At 48.9% G+C, this 17720-nt stretch overlaps 1 protein-coding gene across 5 annotated transcripts in view; it reads right to left on the reverse strand.

Moving 5' to 3' along the window:
• Positions 1–17720, reverse strand: part of LOC148144764 (sulfhydryl oxidase 1-like) — a 177525-nt gene that overhangs the window by 43112 nt on the left and 116693 nt on the right. For 2 of the 5 annotated variants that reach the window (XM_087975066.1, XM_087975065.1), the window contains one exon: positions 653–3119. The exons of 1 other annotated variant lie outside the window; for it this stretch is intronic. In XM_087975066.1, the coding sequence (XP_087831192.1) occupies positions 1240–2712 (1473 nt within the window). In that variant the 5' untranslated portion in view covers positions 2713–3119 and the 3' untranslated portion in view covers positions 653–1239. Of the gene's footprint in view, positions 1–652; positions 3120–7381; positions 7444–17720 lie in introns of those variants that run through there. 2 more of the 5 variants (XM_087975067.1, XM_087975068.1) reach the window with 2 other exon arrangements.

A 17720-nucleotide genomic window follows, 5' to 3' on the forward strand; every position in this document is an offset into this window, starting at 1 on the left:
CACGCTGCAACTATACAAAACACTTGGAATATTGTGTATAGTTCTGGCCCCCATATTTCAGGAAGGATGTGGGAAGCATTGGAAACGGTGCAGAAGAGATTTACCAGGTTGTTGCCTGGTCTGGAGGGAGGGTCTTATGAGGAAAGGCTGAGAGACTTGGGTCCGTTCTCATTGGAAAGGAGGAGGCTAAGAGGTGATTTGATAGAGACATATAAGATGATCAGAGGATTAGATAGGGTAGACAGTGAAAGACTCTTTCCTAGGATAGTGACATCAGCTTGTACGAGGGGGCATAACTACAAATTGAAGGGTGATAGATTTAAGACAGATGTCAGAGGCAAGTTCTTTATGCAGAGAGTGGCAAGGGCGTGGAATGCCCTACCTGCTAAGGTAGTCAACTCAGCCACATTAGGGAGATTTAAACAATCCTTAGGTAAGCGCATGGTTGATTTTGGGATAGTGTCAGGGAACGAGCTGAGAATAGTTCACAGGTTGCGTAACATTGAGGGCTGAAGGGCCTGTTGTGCACTGTATTGTTCTATGTTCTTTGTTCTAAACTTAGTGCAGGAGGCTGAAAGAAATGAGCAGCTTTAAAACAAAAACCTCTTGGAGCTCAAAGCTTTCAATGAGAGTCTGAGCCCAGTGGTAAGATCAGGTAACCTTTATTGCAACCCAACTTTGTTACAGCTTCAGATCCCCCCCAGCAAAAAGGCAGAGAAAAAGCAGTTGCTTTTTGAGCACCTCAAGGTCAAAGTGCACACACCACACCTCCCCTGTCCCACCCCCCCTCACTGTCTTTACTATTGGCCAGCACCAAGTTGTCCCTTTGTAATCGGATCCTTGGTACAGCCGTAACCCGGAGGAAGTATTGCCTCATCAGCAATTTCAACCCACACCTTGTCTCCAAGTAAGTTTCTCCCCGCTCATTTGCCAGGAAGGGGCAGTGTAGTGTCAACCAGACTGCTGTGGGTCTGGAGTCACGTGTAGGTCAGACCGGGTAAAGGATGCAGCTGGAACGACTGAGTGAATCCTTTCCCACAATGGCGGTTCCCTTCCCTAACGAGGGAGAGAGTGAATCAGATGGGGGCTTTCTCCCCTGCACCACCCCCTCCCTGAAACACTCTCATCGTTAGATTCCGAACTCCACATTTCTGACCGAATGCTAATTCTGCCATCTGTCGTGGGGGGATTCAAACCCGGAATCCGGGTTGATAGTCCAATCGATAATGGCTCACTTCTTCAATCCCCCTGTGATGGCACGTGAACCCGCTGGTGTTTCCGCAGGTTGGAGGAGTAGGTGAAGCCCTTCCCGCACTGAGAGCAAGTGAACGGCCTCTCTCCGGTGTGGATCCGCTGGTGCCTCAGCAGGGTGGAGACCTGGGTAAAGGCCTTCCCGCACTCTGGGCAGCTGAAGGGCCTCTCCCCCGTGTGGACCCGCCGGTGGGTCAGCAGGTGGGAGGAATACCTGAAGCCCTTCCTGCACTCGGGGCAGCTGAAGGGCCTCTCCCCCGTGTGGACCCGCTGGTGGGCCAGCAGGGTGGAGGAATTCCTGAAGGCGTTCCCGCACTCGGGGCAGCTGAAGGGCCTCTCCCCCGTGTGGACCCGCTGGTGCCTCAGCAGGGTGGAGACCTGGGTAAAGGCCTTCCCGCACTCTGGGCAGCTAAAGGGCCTCTCCCCGGTGTGGACCCGCTGGTGGGTCTGGAGGTTGAAGGAGCAGGTGAAGCCCTTCCCGCATTGAGAGCAGGTGAATGGCCTCTCCCCCGTGTGGATACGCTGGTGGGTCATAAGGGAGGAGACGTGGGTAAAGGCCTTCCCGCACTGAGAGCAGCTGAAGGGTCTCTCCCCTGTGTGGATCCGCTGGTGGCTCTGCAGGGTGGAGGAGCAGGTGAAGCCCTTCCCACACCGAGAGCAGGTGAACGGCCCCTCCCCGGTGTGGACATGCTGGTGCCTCAACAGGGCGCAGGAATTGCTGAAGGCCTTCCCGCACTTGGGGCAGCTGAAGGGCCTCTCCCCCGTGTGGATACGCTGGTGGATCCGCAGATTGGAGGAGCAGGTGAAGCCCTTCCCACACTGAGAGCAGGTGAACGGCATCTCCCCCGTGTGGACATGCCGGTGACTCCGCAGGGTGGAGGAATCGTTGAAGGCCTTCCCGCATTCAGGGCAACTGAAGGGCCTTTCCCCCGTATGGACACGCTGGTGCCTCAGCAGGTTGGAGACCTGGGTAAAGGTCTTCCCGCATTCAGGGCAACTGAAGGGCCTCTCCCCCGTGTGGACATGCTGGTGGGTCAGCAGGGTGGAGGAATTGCTGAAGGCCTTCCCACACTCGGGACAGCTGAAAGGCCTTTCCCCCGTATGGACCCGCTTGTGCCTCAGCAGGGTGGAGGCCTGGGTAAAGGCCTTCCCGCACTCTGGGCAGCTGAAGGGCCTATCCCCCGTGTGTACACGCTGGTGGCTCAGCAGGTGGGAGGATGTGCTGAAGGCCTTCCCGCACTCTGGGCAGCTGAAGGGCCTCTCCCCCGTGTGGACCCGCTGGTGGGCCAACAGGTAAGAGGAATGTCTGAAGGCTTTCCCGCAGTCGGTGCAGGGGAATGGCCTCTCCCCAGTGTGACTGCGCCGATGAGTCTCCAGGGCAGACGGGACACGGAAGCCTTTCCCACAGTCGCCACACTTCCACGGTTTCTCCACGGGGCGGGATTCCTCGGGTTTCTCCATGGCCACAGCTTCAGCTGCACACAAACACGTTTAGAGCCCCTCCCTGCCGTGAAATCCCCTTTCCAGGCCGTATAACTGTGTCCGGCTCCACGCACAGTGCGCTGCAACAGTGGGGGCTCTCGTCCAGTCCCACTAATACTGAAAACGTCCTCAAACAGGAACCAAAAAGCGTTGATCCCTCTCACAGAAATCACAGTCAAAAATCGTTGCGGTCCCGATGGATTGAGTGACTGTCAGACATTGACATCAAAGTGAAGACTGAAGACGCTGGAGAGTCAGTCAAAAAATGTGGCGCTGGAAAAGCACAGCAGGTCAGGCAGCATCCGAGGAGCAGGAGAGTCAATGTTTCGGGCATAAGCCCTTCATCTGTTGATTTTGAAACTTCAGTCTTCAGATTTTCAAATACTCTGTAAAAAGAGATTACAAAAGCCATCACTATCAGTGCAGGGTAGAAATTCAGAACAAGCAATTCTATTTTCTGTGGAATATCTTTTGTTGTTCCACAAAATTGAAAGCACCATCCCACTGTCTCTCCCCCTCTGTTCTCACTCAGCTCTAACTAATTCCCCTTAAGGTGCTGATTCAGGAGCTTACAGGGGCAGAAAAAGCAAAAACATCAATACTGACATCTCTCTGAATTTTGGATACCTCCACCTGAAAGTTAATATCTTTCACAACACTGGGATCCTGCTGAGAGTGAGCAGGTCTGATTTTGGGAAGCAAAAAAAAAGTGTCAATTCAGGGTGAACCTGCAACGCAGCTTCTTGAGGAAGGACCAGACACAAAATGGTTAATGACCCCGAGAAGGTGAGAGCAAAATGAGACATCAAGGCATTAGCACCGACACACTTCAGTCAAACTCTTCTGCTCCCAGTCAGGGCAGAACATGCTCTGAAAGTCCAGCCTTCACAACCACACTTCTGCTTTCACTGAAGACAATTAGAATCACACAGCACGGAAACAGACCCTTTGGCCCAACCTGCCCAGATATCCTAAATTAATCTAGTCACGTTTGCCATCACTTGGCCTCTATCTGGGCCGGATGCTGGCAGCTGGGATTAAATTGGGTTGGCTATCTTGTCAGCAAGGACGAGTTGGACCGAAGGGTCTGTTTCTGTGCTGTACACCTCTATGACTCCAGTTGCATTTGCCATCACTTGGCCTTGACCCATCTGAACCCTTCGTATTCAGATGCCCGTCCAGGAGCCTTTTAACTTGTCATCGTACCAGCACCCACCGCTTCCTCTGGTAGCTCACGCCATCGTTCAAGCGACTCCACGTTGAAAGCGTCTGATCTGGTGCACCAGATGACATCAGGATAATCTTAGATCGTTCCAGATCGCATCGATACTCAGTCAGTAGCTTTCCCGATCAGGATGTTGTACGTGATCAAACAGGTTAGTGGGTAGGCGATCCCCCACATCTTAGTTCAAGTATCTCTACGAGAACTCCCTTGCTGGAGGGTCCCTTGGAGACACTTCAACTGGACTTCATTGAGTTGGAGAAATGAGTTGAGTTGCTATAAATGTGTTTTGCTTATTGGTGATGTCTTTTCGAAGTGCATTGAAGCCTAACCTCCTCCTAATGCTACTGCTGAGACTGTGGTGAAGATTTTGTTTAAGGAAATAATTCCCTGCTTCAGTATACCTGCGTGCATTAGCTCGGTCAATGGACCAACTTTGTAGGTAATATTAACGGAGAACTCTGTTCCCAGCTTTGTATTTGTCGGCAACTGCATGGTGCTTATCATCCTCAGGCGGCCGGCCTTGTTGAATGTTTTAGCCAGACTCAAGACTAAACTTGCCAAATTAGTGGCAGAGTGTGGCCTCTCCTGGTTATGCTAATCCCTGTGGCCTTATTCCAGATGCGATCCATGTCTGCAGGCAAGACACGACTGTCTCCAGCTGAGAGTCTCTCTGGTCACCCCCTCCGTACCCCTTGGAACGATTCGGCACCCTTCTCAGTCCACTTCCACCACATGACCGAAGCAATGATTGGTTATGTTCTTGCTCTAACTAACGTGATGCGTGCCTTTCACTCCCAGGAGCATGTGGCCTACAGCGATGTTACTTCCCTTTCAGCCATGTCACAGGTAGAGCCTGGTTCGTTGGCGCTCGTCAAGAACTGGGCTGGCAAAGGTCTCCATTCTCGTTGGGATGGCCCCTTCCAGGTTTTACTTCCCACCCATACAGCGGTCACAGTTGCTGGGCGCTCAGCTTGGGTCCACCTGCACCACTGTAAATTGATTGACCACACCAATCAAATGGGGGAAGAGGAGGAGAGAATCCTGGAATCCCAACAAAAGGAGTGGACCCTGTCCAGTTGGGTTTTTGAATCTTGCTGTTGTTCTAATGTTAATATTATTACAGATACTTGAACTAAGAGGAGGGACATGTGGGGGATCGCCTATCTCCACACCTTTCTGATCACGTACAACATCCTGATGGGGAAAGCCACTAAGTATGGATGCGACCAGGAATGATCAGAGATTATCCACCACCCATGCTGAGGAGATGTCATCCAGTGCGGACCAGACGCCTTTGACATGTGGAACGTGATGAAGATTGATTATTGCAATGGACTCTTACATCAGAAAGACCAGATGGTCCATCTGGACAGTAGAAATCAGCGGGAGTTACCATGTTTTTTTGATTTTACCTGCAGACGCAAGCCTCGTGCGGTTAAAAATGATCAACCCCGTTGTTACGGTAAATATTTTAAGGACGCCCAGGAACACCATCCCTTTTTGCAGGTCGGGCCAACTCGAGAAAACGGAAGCCTGATAGGGGAAACTCCTCAATCCACAAACAACTTATTTATACAGGCCCACAGAATGCTCTTCACCCCAGAGGCAGTAGTATGTTACTCCTGTATATCGGGAGATGACTTACTTGACCCGTCCCCAGTCCCCGATTCCATTCTATTCATCAGACTTCCTACTGCCGACCCTGTGAAGAGAAATATCACTTTCCAATACCTCCGGTCTGTGTATACAAACAGCTGGCCTAACACTGGCTGGGGTACAGCAGGCCTTATGCGGCACATGGACCTGGAATGGAACCCTTCCCTTGCACATTTATAGGCCTTTTCTCTTTTCAGAATCTGATACTGTCACCAAGACCATGTACAATAGAGCTAAGGGAGAGCCCAATGGGAACAGCATTCTGAGGACCATTGTCTCCCATACAGTGCTAGTGCTCGAGTCACTTGGCCCATTTTTTACAGCACTCAAGCAACTCCTCTTGCAAAACGTCAACCCTTTACTCCTGTAGACCTGACCAGACCCCCTGCTGTAACATTTTAGTAACCTATTTTGACAAACTCTCCCTAATATACACCAAACCAGACTATTATTTCTTCAGCTAAGGTAAAGCTACCAATTTCCTTGGTCTGGATGGCAAAGATGTCCCTCATAAGGTCACTATCGGAGCCCTTGTTCCCACAACAGTACCTTGTCCTGGCCAGTGGACAAGTCGATGGAACCTACATCTGAGGAGGATGCAGAGGTCAGTCTCAGCCAACCTTGCTCCAACTGGAAGGATCCCAAGGGACTGGGTGACAATACAGGACACCCGATAGGCTGGGGAATCCAGAGTACCCTGACGTTGGAAGGATCGGCAGGGGTGACAAGTCAACAGAACCGCAATTCCCTCTTTTGCCGCCTGACCATTCGAGGAAATAAGACTAAAGAGGCTCTGAAACAGAGTAAACTGGGATTATCAGACCTGTGTCTTTTACTCTGTGCAGAATCGGTATGCCTTCGACTATATACTTGCCGAGGAGGGTAAGGTCTTCCCCATTGTCCAAGATAAATGCACTATGGGCATTCCCGATCTCACTGGCAATATTACTAAGATACAAGAAGAGATCCAGGCATTCCTTGACAGAATGACTGAAGGGACCAGTTGGGGAAACTGCAGATCGGGCTCATAGTACAATTGGTTTATCAATTTAGCTATGTTTGTTTGTCAGTAGTGGTATTGTTAGGTATTTAATTGCTATGCTTATGAGGTCCCTTAGTGATATAGATTTGCCCCAGAAGATGCTCCTTTTGCAATCTGATGGCTCACCCACACGTGTCGATGGCGATGATAAATATGACCAGATGAGCTGCGAAGATGGTGGTGTCGCTCTGCAGGATGTTGATGGCTGGACCACCTTGAAGGGCATTCGTTTGGATGAGCCTTCTCTTTCAGTGATCTCGGTGCAATCAAAGGGAGAAATGAGGGTGTGGGCATCTGGGTGAGAAAGTCTATAGCCTTAAAACTTGTCTTTAAACATTCAGACTAAAATGTAATGCTGAATTATTGAATACATTTACTGCACTAGAAAATAAACCGGCAGGAAGGCTCAGAAAGAGGAGAGAACTTAAAGGTAGGGACACCTGGGCTCACCAAGCGATAACAGGATGCTGTGAGGCAATTAAGAACGTTTGCCTCAGCATCGGTGAATCTGTGTGAACAGGACACCAAGTGATAACATTCACAGCCGTTCCCTTGTGAGACCATTTTAGTGCTGAGGCTGTTGAATCCCGTAGAAAATTAACTCTTAGTGCTTATCTGCCATGGATTGAAAAGAATTGCATTTTGGGACTTTATGATGATATTGAGTAGCCATTACTGGTTATTAAATACAAACTTTTTAAAAGGAAATATTGATAAAGCTTTACCTTACTTACTGCAGCCGAAGCTCCAGCGGAGGAAACAGGCCGCTGGCATAGTTCCGGCTTCGGGTGGCCACGCCCCCTGGTCCTGGTCCCGCCCCTTCACCCGCCAAAGCGGCACATAAACCCCGCCCCTTCCGAACGCAGATGGTAAACCCCCGCCCCTTCCGGACGCAGCTCGTAAACCCCGCCCCTTCCGGACGCAGCTCGTTAACCCCGTCCCTTACGAACGCAGCTCGTAAACCCCGCCCCTTCCGAACGCAGTTCGTTCACCCCGCACTTTGGAACACTGCATGTAAACCCGCCCCATCGATACCAAGCCCCGCCTCTTGGACACAAACTCCTTTCCAACTCGCGAACCAAACCCCGCCCCTCCGCCGCGGACCCCGCCCAAGCCAAACCACCCCCCCTGCCCTCACGCGCAACCGCCCACAAAGCCGCGCGCCTCCAGGATAGCCGCCTTGGCCCGCCTACTAGCCCGCGACCCTCTCACGAGACACGCCCCGCCCATGTGCTCCGCCCGCCCTCCAATCTAAACCCCGCCCCTTCTGGTAAACCCCGCCCACCCAGGTGTATTTGGAAGCACTGGCTTCTGCAGCGTTGCTTCTTCTGCGGGTAGCTGTGCTGCAGGATCCTAAGACACAGAATTACGACCAAAACATTACAGTGTCATGCAACCGATGCAATATTTGGAACAAACCTGGACCGCTGCTGAGTCCTTCATCTTTTAGAATGGGTTGCAGGTTTCAGTTCATCAATATATAAATTCCAGAACTTTAGATCAGATTCCCTCCAGTGTGGAAACAGGCCCTTCGGGCCAACAAGTCCACACCGACCCGCCAAAGAGCAAAACACCCAGCCCCATTCCCCGTCACCAAACACTACGGAGCAATTTAGCTTGGCCAATTCACCTTAACCTGCACGTCTTTGGAAAATGGGAGGATATCCGCGCAGACGTGGGAGGGGAATTGAACCGGGGACTCTGGTGCTGTGAGGCAGCAGTGCTAACCACAAAACAAAGAGGGATAGGGATGTAAGGCAGGCTTTCAGGGAGCTAGGGTGGAAGCTGAGGGCTAGAACAAACAGAGTGGTTATCTCTGGATTGTTGCCTCCTATCCCAGGTATCTGACCTTTGTCTTTCATGTCCTCCCCTACCCTTCCTGTTATCCCTTGACCCCAGTCTCCTTTTTGTTATTTCTTCTACTGCCTCCACCATCATTTTGGCTTTCTGTTTCTGCTTCTCGTCTTCCCTTTTCACATACACTTTCTGTGCCTCTCGTAACACCTCTTCCATCTGTCTTTCACTCCATCCATCTAATTTCTGTAATTTCTTTTGTATGTCCGGCCATGATTTCGTTACAAACTGGACCTTTAAGTGTCCCTGTGCTATCTGATTATCGGGATCCATTCCCAAACACTTCCTTGTGGCTTCCTTGAGCCTTTTAAGAAATGCAGAAGGGGTTCCATCCTTCTCTTGTCGTACTTCAAAGGCCTTAACAAAGTTTTATGATCTTGGTGCCGCCTCTTTAATTCCTAATATTCCCATTTCTCATAGATCCCGCATTGACTCCCTGTGTTCTCTGTCATTATTTTCCCAATGTGGGTCAACATTTGGGAATTTCTGTTCTGCTGGGGCCCCTTCTTCCCCAACTGGGTGCCTGTTTTCCCATTCCTATAAAGCTGCTCTCCTAATCATACCTCGTTCTTCCCCTGAAAATAACGTTCCTAAAATTGCCATCAGTTCTCCCCAGGTATATAAATTAGGCCCTAGGAATTGCTCTAATTGTTCGGCTAGTCCAACCGGATCCTCTATTAAACTTTTCATTTCCTTTGTAAAGACCCTAACTTCACTGCTAGTTAAGGGAGCGTTTACATATCCAATTGTACCTTCCCCAATCGGAACCTCTCGTAAGGGACATAATTTTACATTTTCCAATATCTCTGCCCCTCCTTTACGTGTGGTGGCTCGAGTGACTCTGCCCCCCCCCACCCAGGTTCTGCATCTTTTAGTTCAGAGTCTGTTCCCATTTCTGTGTCTGGGCTCGGTTCTACTTCGGGAGCTGGAGGCTCGTTCCGGGGAGTAGTATATGGGGGCGGCAAACATGTTAAGGGATCCCATTGTGGCTTCCCTTGTTCATTCTTTTTCTGTTCTTTCCCTGATTCCTCCCTATTCATGGGACATAATTTTACTCCCGTGCTCCCTATCCAACAAACCGCATAATCGGACTCTTTTTGACTGTACGCTTCTTTCCGATTGACATATATATTAAGATCTTGACACAGCCAATCCTCATCGGACCCATATTTGGGCCAAAAAATACCAGGCGCCTTAATACTTTCTCTAGTTCAGACAAAACAACAATAGTAATTTACCATTATAGCCTTACCTTTCCCCCGCGTCTGGGAGTTGTGTTCCCAATTTCCCAACATTCTCCCCAAAGGACTGTCGGGTGAAATATATTCCCCTTTACCGTTAATTACAGATCGATCGTTACCCAGGCAACTCCCCGTGCCTCCCATTGTTGCTAATTTGATTAATCTTAATGAGGTCCGGTGTCACCCTCTTCCACACCCCCTTCAGGGTCCTGACTAGACACCTTACTCGTCCGATTAATCTGACCAACTATATGCTTTTTGAGACTTCAACTGTTCTCCATAAATCACTTTTATGTAAGGATAAAAGAGATTAGTTAGAAGCTGATAGTAAGGCAGTCATGACCTGTAAAAAGAACAGGAGTTAACATTTTATTTTATAATCTGTAAAATCCTTAACCTTAAAAGAAATCATGTTAAAATTTCCATAGCAGAAATCAGATTCAAAACAGTCCCGGATCTCGAGCTCCAGGGAACAAAGCAGAAACATTCAATCACCAACAAACAAATGTGCATTCAAACCAAATCACAACAGGTTAAACTTTCTCGTTGCTGTACAGCTCTTTCTCTTTCTCTCTCTCTCGCTCTCTCACACACACACACACAGACGCCGTGTCTCACAGACACTTTGAGCTTCCCGCAACGACTCCTTGAGCTTTTGAATATTTTTCTGGACGTCCGGCCATAAATCTCCCAGTCCGGATCGTACTCGCCCAAACCGCGAACGACAAGCAAGGGAGTCGGAGATCACCGAAATCGGCGAGGTACACCTCCCCGGCATCCCAAGAGTGTCAAGCGGTCTGAGTTTTGCATCCCGGAACGAGGCCCCCAATTGTGAGAAACAGAACTCACTCACAAATCAATCAGCGTGAGACAAAGCGTTGGAAACAAGAACAATTTATTAAGTCTTGCAAGTACCAGACGCTTCTGCAATCAAGCAGAAATGCGTGCCAAAACAGAGCATGTTAGCTTTCTTATTCAGTTTACAAGTTGCGGAATCACGCCTCCCTTTTCCCATCCTATCATAAGTCGATTACCTCACTTGTTAGTTATTTTCTTATCTGGCCATCCTGCTGTCCTTGTCTGCATTCTTTGTTCCTTGTTTGTTACAGCTTGTTCTTTTATCCAGTTTCTCTTATCATACTATAAGCTTTATTGTGAAATGCCCCTGTTGCTTCTTTTTGTGGTCAACTACAACACTTTAAAGTTATTCCCTAGCTTAAAACTATTTTCTTGAAAAGACCCTCTATATTCATTAAAGTCTTAGCCTTACGTATGCTACATGCTACAAGAATTTTGCTTCCCTTCCCCCCACTACACCACCTCACCCATCTGCAAAAACAACATTTCTAATCTCCCACAGAAAGAGGGATAGAGATGTAAGGCAGGATTTCAGGGAGCTAGGGTGGAAGCTGAGGGCTAGAACAAACAGAGTGGTTATCTCTGGTTTGTTACTCGTGCCACGTGATAGCAAGGCAAGAAATAGGGAGATATATCAGCTGAACACCTGGCTGCAAGGATGGTGCAGGAGGGAGGGTTTCAGGTTTTTGGATAATTGGGGCTCATTCTGGGGAAGGTGGGACTTGTACAAACAGGACAGTCTTCACTTGAACCAGAGGGGTACTGATATCCTGGGTGGGAAATTTGCTGGTGCGATTAGGGTGGGTTTAAACTAGATCAGCAGGGGGATGGGAACCGGGGATGTAGCTGTAGTGCATAGGAGGATGAGAGTAGGAATCACAGGGACAGGATTTCAGGGTCACAGGAATGTGCTGGCAGACAGCGAACTGGTTTGAAGTGAGTCTACTTCAACGCCAGAGTATCCGCAATAAGGTAGGTGAGTTTGCAGCACGGATAGGTGCCCGGGACTTGGATGTTGTGGCCATTTCGGAGACATGGAGAGAGCAGGGTGAGGAATGGATGTTGCAGGTTCCAGGGTTTTGATCTTTCATTAAGAACAGCCAAGGCGGTAAACGAGGGAGAGGCGTGGCCTTGTTAGTCAAGGATAATATAACGGTGGCTGACAGAACTTTTGATGAGGACTCATCTACTGAGGTAATGTGGGCTGAGGTTAGAAACAGGAGAGGAGAGGTCACACTGCTTGGAGTTTTTTTATACGCCTCCGCAGAGTTCCAGGGAGGTGGAAGAGGGGATTAGCAAAATTATTCTGGGTAGGAGTGAAAGAAACAGGGTGGTCATTATGGGGGACTTTAACTTCCCCAACATTGACTGGAAATGCTTTCACTCTAGTACGTCGTATGGATCAGTTTTTGTCCAGTGTGTGCAGGAGGGGAGGTCACACTGGATCTGGTGCTTGGTAATGAACCAGGCCAGGTGTTTGATTTAGTGGAAGGTGAGCACTTTGGAGAGAGTGACCATAATTCAGTTAGGTTTCATTTAGCGATGTAAAGGGATAGCAACATGCCGCAGGTCAAGAGTTATCGATGGGGCAAGGGCAATTGTAATGCAATTAGGCAAGACTTAGGATGCATAGAATAGGGTAGCAAAATGCAGGGGATGGGAACAATTGAAATGTGGAGCTGGTTTAAGGAACAGATATAGTGTGTCCTTGATAGGTATGTCCCTGTCAGGCAGGAAGTGATAAGGTAGGGGAACCGTGGTTTACAACAGAAATTGCATCTCTTGTGACAAAGAAGAAGGAGGCTTATGTGTTGATGAGGCAAGATGGTTCAGAAGAGGCGATGGAGAGTTACAGATCAGCTAGGAAGGATTTAAAGAGAGAGTTAAGAGCAAAGAGAGGACATGAGCAGTAATTACCAAATAGAATAAAGGAGAACCTAAAGCTTTCTATAGGTATGTGAGGAATAAAAGGATGATTAGGGTAGGAATAGGGCTAATCAAAGACAGAAGTGGGAAGTTGAGTGTAGGCCCTGTGGAGATTGGAGATCTGTTAATGAATATCTCTCATCGGTCTTCACTCAGGAAAAGGAGAATATTGTAGAGGAGAAGAATGAGGTACGAGATATTAGACTCGAAAGGATCAAAGTTAGTTGCACACAGGTGTTATCAATTCTAGAAGGAGTGAAAGTAGACAAGTGCCCTGGGCCCGATGGGATTTATCCGAGGTTTCTCTGGGAAGCGAGGGAGGAGATCACAGAACCTTTGGCTTTGATATTTGAGTCGTCATTGTCGACAGGTTTCGTACCAGAGTGGAGGATTGCAAATGTTGTGCCCTTGTTCAAGAAGGGCAGCAGAGATGACCCAGGTAATTATAGACCAGTGAGCCTTACTTCTGTTGAAGGAAAGCTTTTGGAAAGGAATATTAGAGATCGGATTTATAATCATCTAGCAAGCAACAATTTGATTTCAGATAGTCAACATGGTTTCATCAAGGGCAGATCGTGTCTCACAAACCTCATTGCGCTTTTTGAGAAGGTGACCAAGCATGTAGATGAGGATAGGGCAGTTGACGTGGTGTACATGGACCTCCGTAAAGGTTCCACATGGTAGGATGTTGGAGAAAATGCAGAGGCATGGGATTGAGGGTGATTAAGCAGTTTGGATTAGAAAGTGGCTTTCTGAAAGAAGGCAGCGAGTGGTGGTTTATGCAAAATATTCAGCCTGGAGTCTGGTTACTAGTGGTGTGCCACAAGGATCTGTTTTGGGACTACTACGGTTTGTCATTTTTATAAATGACTTAGACGCAGGCATAGGTTGAAGGATTAGTAAATTTGCAGACGACACTAAAGTCGGTGGAGTACTGGACAGTTTGGAAGAATGTTATAGGTTGCAGGGGGACTTGGATAAACTGCAAAATTGGGCTGAGAGGTAGCAAATGGAGTTCAATGCAGCTAAATGTGAGGTGATTCACTTTGGAGTCCATGTGCATAGATTCCTGAAAGTTGCCACGCAGGTGGATAGTGCTGTTAAGAAGGCATACAGTGTGTTAGGTTTCGTTCGTAGAGGGATTGAGTTCCGGGGAACCGCAATATCACGCTGCAACTATACAAAACGCTGGTGCGGCCACACTCGGAATATTGTGTATAGTTCTGGTCCCCATATTGCAGGAAGGATGTGGGAAGCATTGGAAACGGTGCAGAGGAGATTTACCAGGTTATTGCCTGGTCTGGAGGGAGTGTCTTATGAGGAAAGGCTGAGAGACTTGGGTCCGTTCTCATTGGAAAGAAGGAGGTTAAGAGGGGATTTGATAGAGACATATAAGATGATCAGAGGATTAGATAGGGTAGACAGTGAAAGACTCTTTCCTAGGATAGTGACATCAGCTTGTACGAGGGGGCAGAACTACAAATTGAGGGGTGATAGATTTAAGACAGATGTCAGAGGCAAGTTCTTTATGCAGAGAGTGGTAAGGGCGTGGACTGCCCTACCTGCTAAGGTAGTCAACTCAGCCACATTAGGGAGATTTAAACATTCCTTAGATAAGCGCATGGTTGATTTTGGGATAGTGTAGGGGAACGAACTGAGAATAGTTCACAGGTCGGCGCAACATTGAGGGCCGAAGGGCCTGTTCTGCGCTGTGTTGTTCTATGTTCTTTGTTCTATGTTCTAAACTTAGTGCAGGAGGCTGAAAGAAATGAGCAGCTTTAAAACAAAAACCTCTTGGAGCTCAAAGCTTTCAATGAGAGTCTGAGCCCGGTGGTAAGATCAGGTAACCTTTATTGCAACCCAACTTTGTTACAGCTTCAGATCCACCCCACCCAGGAAAAAGGCAGAGAAAAAGCAGTTGCTTTTTGAGCACCTCAAGGTCAAAGTGCACACACCACTCCTCCCCTGTCCCACCCCCCTCACTGTCTTTACTATTGGTCAGCACCAAGTTGTCCCTTTGTAATCGGATCCTTGGTACAGCCGTAACCCAGAGGAAGTATTGCCTCACTCAGCAATTTCAACCCATACCCTGTCTCCAAGTAAGTTTCTCCCCGCTCATTTGCCAGGAAGGGGCAGTGTAGACTCAACCAGACTGCTGTGGGTCTGGAGTCACGTGTAGGCCAGACCGGGTGAAGGATGCAGCTGGAACGACTGAGTGAATCCTTTCCCACAATGGCGGTTCCCTTCCCTAACAAGGGGGTGAGTGAATCAGATGGGGGCTTTCTCCCCCGCACCACCCCCTCCCTGAAACAGTCTGATCGTTAGATTCCAAACTCCACATTTCTGACTGAATACCAATTCTGCCATCTGTCGTGGCGGGACTCGAACCCAGGAGTCCCCAGAACCGGGTTGATCGTCCAATCGATAATGGCACTTGGCCGTCACTCCTTCAATCCCACTGCGATGGCACGTGAACTCGCTGGTGATTCCGCAGGTTGCAGGAGTAGGTGAAGCCCTTCCCGCACTGAGAGCAGGTGAAGGGCCTCTCCCCGGTGTGGATCCATTGATGCCTCAGCAGGGTGGAAGATGGGCTGAAGCCCTTCCTGCACTCTGGGCAGCTGAAGGGCCTCTCCCCCGTGTGGACCCGCTGGTTGGCCAACAGTTGGGAGGAATGTCTGAAGGCCTTCCCGCAGTCGGTGCAGGGGAATGGCCTCTCCCCGGTGTGACTGCGCCGATAAGTCTCCAGGGCAGATAGGACACGGAAACCTTTCCCACAGTCGCCACACATCCACGGTTCCTCCACAGGGCGGGATTCCTCAGGTTTCTCCATGGCCACAGCTTCAGCTGCTCACAAACACGTGTAGAGCCCCTCCCTGCCGTGAAATCCCCTTCCCAGGCCGTATAACTGTTTCAGGCTCCACGCACAGTGCGCTGCAACAGTGGGGGCTCTCGTCCAGTCCCACTGATACTGAAAACGTCCTCAAACAGGAACCAAAAAGCGTTGATCTCTCTCACAGAAATCACAGTCAAAAATCGTTGCGATCCCGATGGATTGAGTGACTGTCAGACATTGACGTCAAAGTGAGGACTGCAGACGCTGGAGAGTCAGTCAAAAAATGTGGCGCTGGAAAAGCACAACAGGTCAGGCAGCATCTGAGGAACAGGAGAGTCAATGTTTCGGGCATAAGCCCTTCATCTGTTAATTTTGAAACTTCAATCTTCAGATTTTCAAATACTCTGCAAAAAGAGATTACAAAAGTCATCACTATCAGTGCAGGGTAGAAATTCAGAACAAGCAATTCTACTTTCTGTGGAATATTCTTTTGTTGTTCCACAAAATTGAAAGCACCATCCCACTCTCTCTCCCCCTCTGTTCTCACTCCGCTCTAACTAATTCCCCTGATTCAGGATCTTACAGGGGCAGAAAAAGCAAAAACATCAAGACTGACATCTCTCTGAATTTTGGATACCTCCACCTGAAAGTTAATATCTTTCACAACACTGGGATCCTGCTGAGAGTGAGCAGGTCTGATTTTGGGAAGCAAAAAAAAAGTGTCAATTCAGGGTGAACCTGCAACGCAGCTTCTGGAGGAAGGACCAGACACAAAATGGTTATCGACCCCGAGAAGGTGGGAGCAAAATGAGACATCAAGGCATTAACACTGACACACTTCAGTCAAACTCTTCTGCTTCCAGTCAGGCAGAACATGCTCTGAAAGTCCAGCCTTCACAACCACACTTCTGCTCTCACTGAAGACAATTAAAGTCACACAGCACGGAAACAGACCCTTTGACCCAACCTGCCCAGATTTACTAAATTAATCTAGTCATGTTTGCCATCACTTGGCCCCTCTGGGGCGGGAGCTGGCAGCTGGGACTAAATTGGGTTGGCTATCTTGTCAGCAAGGACGGGTTGGACCGAAGGGTCTGTTTCTGTGCTGTACATCTCTATGACTCCAGTTGCATTTGCCATCACTTGGCCCTGACCCAACTGAACCCTTCGTATTCAGATGCCCGTCCAGGAGCCTTTTAACTTGTCATCGTAACAGCACCCACCACTTCCTCTGGCAGCTCACGCCATCGCTCAAGCGACTCCACGTTGAAAGCGTCTGATCTGGTGCACCATATGACATCAGGATAATCTCAGATTGTACCGGATTGCATCGATACTCAGTCAGTGGCTTTCCCGATCAGGATGTTGTACGTGATCAAACAGGTTAGTGGTTAGGCGATCCTCCACCTCTTAGTTCAAGTATCTCTACGAGAACTCCCTTGCTGGAGGGTCCCTTGGAGACACTTCAACTGGACTTCATTGAGTTGGAGAAATGAGTTGAGTTGCTAGAAATGTGTTTTGCTTATTGCTGATGTCTTTTCGAAGTGGATTGAAGACTTTCCTCCTCCTAATGCTACTGCTGAGACTGTGATGAAAATTTTGTTTAAGGGAATAATTCCCGCTTCAGTGTACCTGCATACATTAGCTCAGACAATGGACCACACTTTGTAGGTAATATTAACGGAGAACTCTGTTCCCAGCTTTGTATTTGTCGGCAACTGCATGGTGCTTATCATCCTCAGGCGGCCAGCCTTGTTGAATGTTTTAACCAGACTCAAGACTAAACTTGCCAAATTAGTGGCAGAGTCTGGCCTCTCCTGGTTATGCTAATCCCTGTGGCCTTATTCCAGATGCGATCCATGTCTGCGGGCAAGACACGACAGTCTCCAGCTGAGAGTCTCTCTGGTCACCCCCTCCGTACCTCTTGGAACGATTCAACTTCCTTCTCAGTCCACTTCCACCACATGACCGAAGCAATGATTGGTTATGTTCTTGCTCTAACTAGTGTTATGCGTGCCTTTTACTCCCAGGAGCGTACGGCCTACAGCGATGTTCCCTCCCTTTCAGCCTCGTCACGGGTAGAGCCTGGTTCGTTGGTGCTCGTCAAGAACTGGACTGGCAAAGATCTCCAACCTCGTTGGGATGGCCCCTTCCAGGTTTTACTTCCCATCCCTATGGTGGTCAAAGTCACTGGGCACTCAGCTTGGGTCCAACTGCACCATTGTCGATGGGTTTTGAATTTTGCTGTTGTTCTAATGTTAATCTTATTACAGGTACTTGAACTAAGAGGAGGGACATGTGGGGGATCGCTTATCTCCTCACCTTTCTGATCACGTACAACATCCTGATGGG

The sequence above is a fragment of the Chiloscyllium plagiosum genome, unplaced genomic scaffold, assembly GCF_037043375.1.
Source record: "Chiloscyllium plagiosum isolate Xiang-an unplaced genomic scaffold, Cpla_swu_hap1 HiC_scaffold_27, whole genome shotgun sequence".
NCBI lineage: Eukaryota > Metazoa > Chordata > Chondrichthyes > Orectolobiformes > Hemiscylliidae > Chiloscyllium > Chiloscyllium plagiosum.